This window comes from Cyprinodon variegatus, unplaced genomic scaffold (genome assembly GCF_000732505.1).
Source record: "Cyprinodon variegatus isolate N-32 unplaced genomic scaffold, C_variegatus-1.0 Scaffold1210, whole genome shotgun sequence".
Taxonomy (NCBI): domain Eukaryota; kingdom Metazoa; phylum Chordata; class Actinopteri; order Cyprinodontiformes; family Cyprinodontidae; genus Cyprinodon; species Cyprinodon variegatus.
Window position 1 is genome coordinate 171342 of NW_015151663.1, and position 11425 is coordinate 182766.

Sequence of the window (11425 nt, forward strand, 5' to 3'; positions counted from 1 at the left end):
CTGCGTTTGCACTTGAATGAACAAAACAATCTCCAGACAACTTCCACTGACCCTAAACGGTAGACACCTATAACATGTCTTCCTTAAATAAAGCCCATGACTTGAAATAAAAAGAGGGAGTAATCCTAAAAGTGCAGGAGATCCAACCAAGAGATAAGAAATATGAGGTGGCAAAACTATTCTGATCCTAGACAACATGTATCCTTTGTTTTTCATTTTTAAAATGTCCTGTTCAAACATAATCTCAGTTCAAACATAAAAGTTTGCCAGAAGTGTATGGTGGATATTTGTACAGCAGCCGGTTTCGATGTAAAAGACACATTAATTAAAGGTAGCAAAGGATGTACAATCAGATTCAGTAAGTTAAAACATGAGGGTCATCGTCAGACTGAAAGAACTTCCTGAAAAAAAAAAAAAAAAAACTTTAGTTTTAATTAGGCTCCATATTGAGGCATTAGAAATTTGAGGTTTTTACTGATCTGATGTAATATACTAACTTCAAATGTAATGTTATCAATAGCTGTAGGGCGAAAAATATATAATTAACCAATGAGTTTGCAAACATCATCATGTAATTAGGCCATACAATGTGCTTCATTTAGTGAACCTTGTACAAAAACAATTAGTACGGAATTAGTTTAATAATAATCTACATGAATGTTACAATATACAGGGGTACACTCATCCAGTAGGAAATATATAAAAGGTTAGATGTAGAAAAACTTCAACTTACCAAAACATAAATCAAATAAACTTTGTGATATAGACTTCGACAACTTTTAGTAGAGCTTTTCAGACAGTAAATTAACATTTCCATTCCAAAAAGTGCAGCAGTGATCAAAGAAAAAAAAAAAATGGTGCAAAAAATGCATTGATATGGAAGGTCAGAGCATTAATAAATATGGTGCAAATATGCAGTATTTTTGATTTGGTGTTATCAGTGTGATATATATATATATATATATATATATATATATACACACACACCCTCTGAGGCATGACAAACAGTGTAGAGGGAAGCCAGCACTATGTTTAAATGAGTTACTCCTCAATTACAGTTAAAACTCTATAATAAATGGTCCACCTGTAAGTTTAGCATTTTATCCGGCTGTTATTTCATACATCATAGAACCCAAAGCGTGGCAAAAAAAATAAAAAAATCTAAGACTTTTATTCACCACTAATAAAATTAATCACCTTTTTTTTCCCCATTCCTGTAATGAAGGATTAAATCCTGCCTGCCAAGTCCACACAGGTCTCTGTATGAAAAACAGGTTTGAGAGAAAGAGGACTAATGTTTACTTGTTGCAACAGAGGCTCAACCCTCCCTGTCGAACACAGTCCATTGGAATGCAGAATGTTCCCATTTCAAAGAATCAGGCTTGCATAAATCCACTAGTTTGCAATGAATAGCCCTAACCTAAACTGTCATGAGCTCAGTACACAAACTAATTTAAAAGGCCTGAGTTTGATGCGAATATGACCCTGATTTTGTGGGTCAGGGATTGGTTTTCCTGAAAGGTGTCGCTCTAATTAACCTGTGAGACATTAAAAAAAAAGGACAGTGGGAATTTGTTTATTTTGACAAGAAAATTAAAACAAACAAACCAACTCAGCTTTTGTGCATTTTCTTATAGGAATCGAGAAGGAAAAATTTGGGTTACTTATGAACCGCTAAACTCGTGCATACATCCAAACTTTATCAATTAGTTCAGACTTACCTTATAAACATTTTCCGTCAAGCGATGAACCTCGTCTGTGCGAGACATGGTGAGATCTTCAGCCAGGACCATAAACGGTTTTGATAGTAAAAAAACGTTTATCCGCGTAAAAAATGGAGTGGACAGGTAGAGGAAAATAATACTAAAAAAAAAGAAAAAAAAAAAAAAAAACAAGTTGGAGGTAACAGCGAGCGACAGAAACGCTACCGCAGGAATGAAGCTGCGCTCCCCAAACCTACAAACTAAACACACCTTCCCTCTCACGCGCTGACAGCCTGTTGCTGCCTTCACGGACCGATCCCGGGCGTCGTGTTTTTTAACACCTTGGAGCTCAAATGCGGTATGTAAATGTGTTCCAATTACACTCGCTGTACAATTATCAGAAGGGGTATTTGTTATTTAAATTAACCATGCAGGACATAGTAAACGCTAATTAATGAAATGCCCGTCCTGTTTCATAGTATAAAAGTGTCATATTTCCCACAGCCATTAAATATGGCGTTATCTTGTTAAATAGTAGATTTGGTGCACGCCTCCCACATCGCCGTGCAAGTGGAAATTGATTATCCATCATTTCTCTCTTGATTTCTCTAAACCTGCACCACAAAAAGACTGATTTACTTAATTAGGTATATATTTTTTGTGGTGCTATGTTTGATATATATCAAACATAGCACCACATATCATATGAGACATTGAGATGCAAAGATTGCACCTCTGCAGTGAAGAAACTGATACATCTACAGTTCAACCGCAGACATTAAGCAGCTCATCCGGTTCCAATATATCATTTCGCCTATAAAAGCCATCAAAAATGTTAGACAATTTGTCTTTAACTTCACATTTGTGTCCCAATTTACCAAAAATCTTCGACTGTATAGTCTTGCTGTCCCATGCATATTCAAAAGTCATCACAATTTTTTCATTATTATTTGATAAAAAAAAAAAAAAACATGTTTACTGCATTGATGCCATTATAATAACACTCAACGTTTGCGTGATATACTGTGTTGTCGCAGAAAAAAAGTAAACAGTGTCATCTTCTGGTTGAGTACCTGTACTACAATTTGAAAGAAAAAAAGACCAAACTGTTTTTATTAGTGCAGTTTAATATATGAATGTATTTTTTTAATGATTTTTTTCTAAAACATCTAAAATCCCTTTAATTTACCTTTATACTTTTACCAGCACAGTAACAATGAAACACAATATTTCACTCCATGTTGTAGCTTCACAATGATGCTCCTGTAAACTGTGCAAAATGTTGGTTCCTCAAATAACTAACTAATAAGAGCTTTATTAGATTTTCAGAGTAGCCCTGGATATGAACCAGAAACTCTTTTAGGCAGCCAGCATTTCTTTTTGTTGCTTCTTCCCTTCATCTTGCCTCTCTAAAAACAGAAAAAGAACAAAATGAATGTCATATTTATGCATATGTATATATTTTATTTTTTATTGTTAACATGGATGGAACTAAAAAGCCAGTTTACCTGGTTCACTTTGATCAGATTCTGGTATTTCTGGAACAGGCTCAGAGGGAACCTCTGGAAGTGCTAACTCTTCTCCCTGTATATCGACAATAAAGCAAAAACACACAATAATTAAAACAATTCAAGAAAAGGTTGGTTTTCCAGCTACAAAAAAGGAGTATATAAACTTCACTTGTTTAGCCACTAGTGTAGCCACTACTGTAAAAAAGTTAATTGGTTTTGGTGGGATATTTTTCGAGTGAATCCCAAAAAGGTAACAAAAAATCTCTAGTCCACTTAACATCTTCCACCAAATGTGTTTTATTGTTTTGTTGCTTTACAGAGGAATGTAGTTTAGCTTGAAAAGTTGCCTTTTTTTTTTTTCTTTTTCATTTATTTGCAGCCGTTGTACATAAAACTGCCTCAATAAAGAGACTGGGATTTTAGCTTGTTCTTCAGTGGGTCCATGTTTATTTTATTCAAACAGTTCTGTTTGCTTCATTCTTCAGACTAGATCAGAGTGATTACATTTCATAATAACTTGCACTCATGAACAATTGATTGTGTAAGGAAAATCCCAAAAGTGGTATAAATGAATGATTCTTAAAACTATACCGTAGGTGCTCCTATATTAAAATGTGTAAAAAATTTGCAAACTAATCTATTAAGTGCAACCTAGGTTACAACATTCTCACTGCAATGCATTGCTTTTTCTAAGAATATTTTTGTGTACACCATTTAATTTTCCTGAAGAAAGTACACCTCAAAGCTGTTTAGTTTGGTCTCTTTCCTGGACAAATCTGATGCAGCTACTGGTGTCGTACTTCCTTTCTTTATTTTTTTCTTTTCTAAGGAGGTAACTGATTTAATTAAAGTTTAGCAGCATATTAGGCTTTTATGTGTAATTTAAAGCAAGAAAATCCACATTATTATGGAGCAAAATTTGAGCATCAGATATGTATTTTTTCTTTAAATGTTACATTTTCCAAACAGTTTTTTTTTTTTTTTTAACGACATCCATAAAATATGTGTTGGTCACCAAAACTGTTGCTTTTATCCCGTTAGATTGCTCTAACGCAGATCATTTTTAAAGATATCCTAGAGCGCATTGCAGCGTTTCAGATTTTGTGGGATAATAAGAATAAAATGGAGTCATTGAACCAGTATCAACACTCAAGTATGAAACATAGTAATTTCTTACAGTTTGACAGTGTGTATTATTTAAAGCAATTATAATACAATTGAAAACAAAATCCGTTCAGCATTTAATCATTATGAATTTGCATAATTGCATAAGCACAACTGTTCATTTACAGCTTGTAAGAAGATTCCTACATGAATGGTGCTTGCTTAAAATCATGTCCAAACCTAATAGAATTATATGTTAGAGATACGAGTTGGCTGAAGAAGAAGGGCGGACTAATATATTTATAACACCAATTTATACATGAATGAGTAACTCTTGTTTAATGATTTTTAATGACCCGCGGAAACCCTGTAATAGCACTTGATCAAGGACAACATTGTGTTTTAGTGTTGGTTTATTAGAAAAAGGAGATATAAGCTAGAAAAGTAGGTTTCTGAATAAAAAAGAAAAAAAGTTAAACATCTATTTAATGGCTCACCTGAGTGATGTACTCTAATTCAGCTAAAACTGCATCTTCATCCTCCTGTGTCAGGGCTCCAGCCAACATTTCATCTATTTGCTGCAGAAGCAAAATGAAGACATGTTTTCTCATTCTTTCTGCACACTTAATTCAAGGTAATCGTACAACCTCAAGTATATAAAATGCAATTAAATTATATCACAACCAAGTGCATATAGGTTAATTCAAAGTCAAATGATTTACCCTTTGATATTCAATTGATTCTTGGGTCTCATCCAGGATTTTTTCCACGTCTTCTATTGACATGATCTGTCACAAACAAACCAAGATTACATTTTAGTTTATTCTTTAACTAAACATTTGTTTTTGTTGTTTTTTCCACATTCTGCCTGATAAGTAATATTCCCCAAGGAAAGGTTGAGTGTCTAAGCATTTGCAGTAGTCAGACTTATGTCATAGAGGCTTTTCTTTCCTAATCCTTTAATCTTCAAGCCATGTGCACCAGCGGTGCTGTTGCAGCACGATTCAAAAGCCTTCTGAGCTGCTCACACCTTACTGTTGGATAACGTTACTGAAAACATTCCTATCAGGAAAAAATTTGACCCTGTTACAGTGCAAACTGATGCATGAAAAGCTTAGGGGCACAGAACATTTCTAAGCAGAGAGGGAAGAAAGAAGCCAAATATCTACCTCGTGCATACTTTTCAGGCATTCATTGCCAATCTTAAGTCCTTCAATGACTTTCATTTCAATTTGCATGAATTCAATATCTTGAACCTGTTGGGAAAGGAAACAAACAACAAACGTCAGCTTAAATGACAACAAAAAAAATAGTCAATTTAAAGACGGTGAGTTGGTTTTATTCTGTCACATCTAAAAGTTTTTGACCTATCAGAAGAAAACATATTTACTCCCACAGGACAATATATACTAATTTATATGATATTTTAAATTGAAATTAATTCATGTTCAAAATTAAGTCAGAACATTAAAGCTGCTGCTTTGGAACAGTGTATGGAAATACCGCTGAATAGTTGCTGTATTTTGAAAGAATTAACGTAGTTCAGAGTACAATCCAGTTAAGAATTACAACACATGCATGCAACACAATGCACATGCTTCTGTCAGAAAAGGGGGTATGTAGATTTTAAAGAGTTTTATAGAATATGCTGGACTGGGAAACAATGGTAGGTCTTGGAAATCTGAAAGTTAAGATGGAGCAAAGGATGTACAAGCAAAGACTAATGCCTCCAGCTAGTATTGTTAAATATACTAATTGCACACATGTGGAATAAAACTGAAAAAATACAAGTTAAACCATAACTTTGGTATTGATTTTGACTCCTTTATAGAATAAAAGTAATATGTCATGTCTAACTGTAGATAGAAGTTGTATTAATCGCACACTCATGCTTGCTCTGTCACACATTGGGACATCCCCTCAGTTTTAAATTAAATTAATTCAATTTGAAAAGAGTTATGATTAATCATAAGGCATATGTATGGATTCATTAAACACATATATATATACATTAAACACCTTATATATTAAAGGTATACTGGAGGATCTTCGGGAATTAAAAAAAAAATGCACATGCACAACCTTGTACCTGCTCCCAAGAGGGAACTACTATTAAGCCCGTGCGATAGCATGCATGAGCCAATTTCTCCTTGTGCATGCTCTGTTTAAAACTTGCTGTTCGCATCGCTCATACAAGCTTTCCTTCCAAGAGAAGATTTGCAATTTTTTCACTATGTGAGCCTCACCACCGGTAAGTGAAAATTGGGATGAGCATGTAGGCCTTAAAGCCTTACATTAATCTATCAACAGAATGACGGACAATTAGGAGGACCACTTAATTTGATGATCCACCCACAAAAAGAACATCCTCCAATATACCTTTAAGGTAAAAAAAAACGAAGAAATACTGTTATCATTCAGGTTTCATTTGTAAAGATACCTCTGTCTATAATTTGGAAGACTTTACTATATTTGTATGTTTCTAAAGATGCAGAAAAGATAACGATGAACCTTTTGGTTGAATTTTAAGAACCTATTTTTTTTATATGTTACAGTAAATTAGATGTAATTTAGTGACAGTTGCATTTATACTTCAAGCTGACGTATTTTGTTAAAAATTTTATTTCTTAAAATGAGCAGGTACAGCCTTAATAACAGCTATAGCAGATTTTCAAGTCATCAGACTTGAAAATCAGCATCCCTGAACAGTACTGCAGTCTTAAGGTTAAGTGTTCCTATGGTTTTTATTCATACGTGGAGGAATTTTCATCTAAGCTTTTAAGAAAGAAAAATTTATTTATATTTAAATTCAGACAAAAAAAAAAAATAATAATACTTACCATACGCTCTAGGTTTGAAATCTGATTCTCTGTCTTCTCTAGCAGCTGATCCTGATAGCGTTTTTTCTTGAGGAGGAACAGAGCTTTTCTGCAGACACAAGTTAAAAGACAAAACGTTTATTTGCAAACAGAAGTCATAACATGCATACAGGAAGGGATGCGACTGCAAAGGTCTGCTCAATATGAGAAGGTTTGAAATCTCGAAGTCAGCTTACTCTTTTTTGCCATCTTTTAACAGCTGCTTAGCCAGAAGTTTTTCTTTCTCCAGCTGTAAGGTGATTCTTTTCTGATACTGCTTAAGCTTATCTCTCTGCTGCTTCAGTTGCTGCAAAGATCATAGAACCAGAAATAATATTTAGACAAAACTAAACCCCTGCTATGTTATTCTGGCAACAATCAGCCTTTTACATTCTCCATCCTGAGCTTACCAAAATGGCTTTGTCTTGCTCCGTTACACGAGAGGATCGGCTCTTTCTCCCAAAAACGTTTCCCATTATTTGGACACATCCTCCCTTGTCGACACACAAATGAGACCTTTAAATAAGCATTTTGGTTCAAGTAATAAACAGCTTCAAATGGCTAGCAGGCTACATGCTTACGCCATGTTCGAAAGGTCTCGTTTCCTACGGCAAGCGACGAAGGACCTTTGCGTCACCGTGATGATTTCTCTCCAACTTTGAAGTATAGAAATGTTTATTACCACTCACCTAACATTTTAAAATTTAATTTTCTTATGTCACATGTTGGTATCGGAGTTCAATAAGCAGAAAAAGCTAATATTCCATATGGATCGACAGCACCCCCTGCTGATAGAAACCTAGCACCCTGGACAGTTCCCATTTACATTACTTATACTACTCAGCTATCATAGGGCATATATGTCATACATGACACTTAAAAGGAATAGAAACCTTTTATATTTTAACCATGTACAGAAAAACGTTTGATCACTAGAAAACTCTATAAAGAGACCCACATTTTGTGCTTTAATTTAAAAAGCAGCAAAGCAATCATGAAACAGCCCCTATTATAAATGTACCTAAAAAAAAATCACAATCTATAAGTAAATTCCTAGATGATCAGTGTTGCTTACAATTATGAGGGGTACCTTGCAATGGTCTTAAAGCCCTTTTTAATTCTTTACTTTTTCAGATTGTAGTGTCACAAGCTTCAGTATTGTGTCTTTGAATTGTATCTCACTGTCCTGTGAAAGTTGTGTAGGATTGTAAACTGAAAGGAAATAATACCTAATTGTCTATACAATGTTTTAAAAGAGATGGGTGAAGTGTACAGTCATGCCCTCTTCGCTAAATGCTTTGTAAAACCAAGCATTTGGCCAAGAGGGCAAGAGGCTGCAACTTTAGCTGCAAGTCTTTTGAGGTTGTTATGCGAATATCAGCTTTACACATGTTGAGTTTGTTCCAAAAATAGCTCAGGAAAGGGCAGACAGAAACAAAAGTCAGTGAACCTGAATCTAAAGCTAGAAGGTGCACCTCTGCCCCAGTCTTATTCCTTGTAGAGGTTTTGTGCTTTGTTGCCCTGTATTATTTTATTATGAATTAATTATTTCATCATTTATTTTCCTCTGATTTCTTACCCCTTTTCACCTACTTCAACATTGTTGTTATGTCTCATGGACGATCTGGCTTAGTTGGAAAATCAGAATTGTCTTTGGCTTTTTCAGGGCTTCTTTGATTAGTGCTTCCATGGTTTAATGAATTGTTCATAGTTTACTGAGACATTTACAGTATGTCGTCATAGAATGACAGTCGTACCATTCCTTTTTTGTTTCAGACAATAGATTGAACAATGCTTAATTAGATATTCCAAGCTTGAGACATTGCTTTATAACTTAGCTCTGTTCTAAAGTTTTACATAATCTCTCAGTTTCTTTGACCTTGTTATGCTGTTTTTTTAACTGATGTTCTCTAAGAAAACCTTGAAAATAGTCAAACTAAGTATTAATATATTGAGCTTTAGCCTTCTTCCACTTCCTATATCTGTGCTACTTTGGATCTTGGTCTGTTGCATAACATCTTAATTAAATATATGTGCTTGTGATGGAATGTAAAAGGTTAATTGGAGCATATTTACCTGTTTCTAAAAGTAACTAACATATTGAAATCACACACTCATCACACACGACAACTGGCAATCAGGAAGGGTAAACCATCTATGTAAGCTGCTGTGTTACTGGTTGGTTTCTTTTGGACACATGAGACCATGGATGAAATGTCTGTTCATTTTGAACTACTGTAAGCATTTGCAGAAAACAGAACATAGAAGATTAATGCAAAGACATCATACCAACTTTTAAAAAGGATGATGGTGCAATTACAATTTGAGCTCCATTTGTAAAAATGGTTGACCTTGAACTCCTCTAAATGTGAGAGTAGGATCCCTCTGACAGCTGAAGGTTGTAGAAATATTACAGTACACACACACACATATATATATATATATATAAAAACCAGGATCGGACCAGGATACGATGCCAGAGAGCATCTACAAAGATAGTCTATCAGTTAATCACTGATAGACAAGGCCACATTGATCATCTAGTAGAGGCTGTTCTGGAGCGAGTCATCAGAATTGACAAGGACTCCTGGATGGGTGTTTTAACGCTTTCAAGAAAACTGAAAAAATGTCTGGTTGGCTCAGATTTAAGTTTTTGTTGCCATGACCTGGCAAACTTTGCACAAGCATGTATCATTTATAGGATAGTAGGAAGTCACAAGCAGTAGCAGCCCAGCAGATAACCCGACACGGCTTCAGAGAAAAACAATGGCAGGCAAGATGTACTGTATCTATCAATGGTATAGAGAGAAAGAGGGGGGGAAAAAGAGCTCTCTCAGTTCAAGCTCTATGTCAGTGTCCTCCTTAAAAAGTCCATAGCTTTAAAAAAAGGGAGTGATCAAGAGAGATATGAAGTGAACAGAGCCAAGAGGAACCTTCTGGCCAATGGAATTTTCCCTCTGCACTTGGCCGTATACATATTCTGTCCCTTTTAGGTTTATTCCTAAAAGAAAAAAAGGTGTGGATTGAGAAAAATGAATAAAGAAAGGTATACTGTTTGCAGTTTTTAGGTTCCAGCTTATGGTTTGAAAGTATTAAGAATGACTCAGCACTAAATGGTGTCAATAAAGGAGTAAGATATAATCTCTATTCCACTAAGGGTGAGATAGGATCGCTGAGTGGAAACATCAGAAGGGATTTGCATGCTAGTAATGTGTGGTAGGTCTATAGAGGCATAACAATAAACATAGATAGGAATAACTGAAGCCACATACTCTTAAGTTTTATTAGAAATTAATGCTTGAGGATAGTTAGACAAGGTCTTTGGCTAGTTTTTAGTCAAGAACGCACCAATTGAGACCAAGATATTACTAAGACCAGGGAGTACAGAGACTGGGACAAGGCCAAGGTATTTAGAGGTCGAGACCAACACAAGAACAGGATCATATATACATCAAAGTAAAATATTTTAAATTTTGTTTGTGTTTATCCAGAAAAGATCTCTTGTAAATGATATATTGGAAAAGTTGTCTTTAAAATACACGCAAAAACAATCAAAGCAACAAACATGAAATCATAAAAAAGTTGTTTAATTTTTTGAAAATATTCATCTTAACAAAACTGAACTGATAAGATAACGTGAGATAACTTTTAATTTCAGAGGGCAACAATGGACAAAGCAGAGAGTCGGTACAAGCTAAATTAAATTAGCTGTTTGAAAAAGCTGACATTTCACTAAAGTATTTTTGCTGACGTTTCATTTACTTTTTAATATAATTCTTTCCTTTTTACATGCAGCTACTTTACTCCTGTAATTTCGCACTGCTCTACACTCTGGGAAATCATGCAGGGGTGTGGCAGTCAGTGTCACAATTGCAGCGGGCAGGTGGCAACTGCAGCTGGGGCGGATCATTACTCTACCAGTGAATTTTGAGTTTTTCTACCAACTGTTTGTCATAGGGTCATTTTTTTTAAACTCTTATCAGTAAGAAACGGAGAGAGCCTATTAGCAATGGCATCATTCAAAATCCCAAGACCAGACTGCCAAAGACTGACAGGAAAAACTAAAAAGGCTGCTCAAAAACTTTAAAATATATTCTATAAACCAAAACCGTACTACAACACTCTCTCTGCCCTCATAGGTCGAATCTGGTAGTTGGTTCAGTGGGAGAGGTGACTGAAAAGTAAAACAACTGCTTCCAATTCTACTTTTGAGAAATTTAATCTATCCTTGATCTATCCTTTATATATA

At 34.9% G+C, this 11425-nt stretch overlaps 2 protein-coding genes across 4 annotated transcripts in view; both read right to left on the bottom strand.

Moving 5' to 3' along the window:
* LOC107102146 (brain-specific angiogenesis inhibitor 1-associated protein 2-like) overlaps positions 1–1937 on the bottom strand; it is a 66515-nt gene extending 64578 nt beyond the window's left edge. For 2 of the 3 annotated variants that reach the window (XM_015401330.1, XM_015401331.1), the window contains exon 1: positions 1722–1937. In XM_015401330.1, the coding sequence (XP_015256816.1) occupies positions 1722–1793 (72 nt within the window). In that variant the 5' untranslated portion in view covers positions 1794–1937. The remainder of the gene's footprint in view (positions 1–1721) is intronic. The other variant, XM_015401332.1, reaches the window with a different exon arrangement.
* Positions 1938–2761: 824 nt separating this feature from the next.
* Positions 2762–7924, bottom strand: LOC107102142 (charged multivesicular body protein 6-like). The gene is made up of 9 exons (XM_015401322.1): positions 7758–7924; positions 7587–7670; positions 7374–7483; positions 7159–7246; positions 5488–5574; positions 5041–5106; positions 4816–4896; positions 3212–3287; positions 2762–3112 (listed from the first exon to the last, which is right to left on the bottom strand). Exons 2-9 carry the CDS (start codon positions 7650–7652, stop codon positions 3063–3065), a joined length of 624 nt encoding a protein of 207 aa, XP_015256808.1. The 5' UTR covers positions 7653–7670; positions 7758–7924; the 3' UTR covers positions 2762–3062.
* Positions 7925–11425: the final 3501 nt, after the last annotated feature.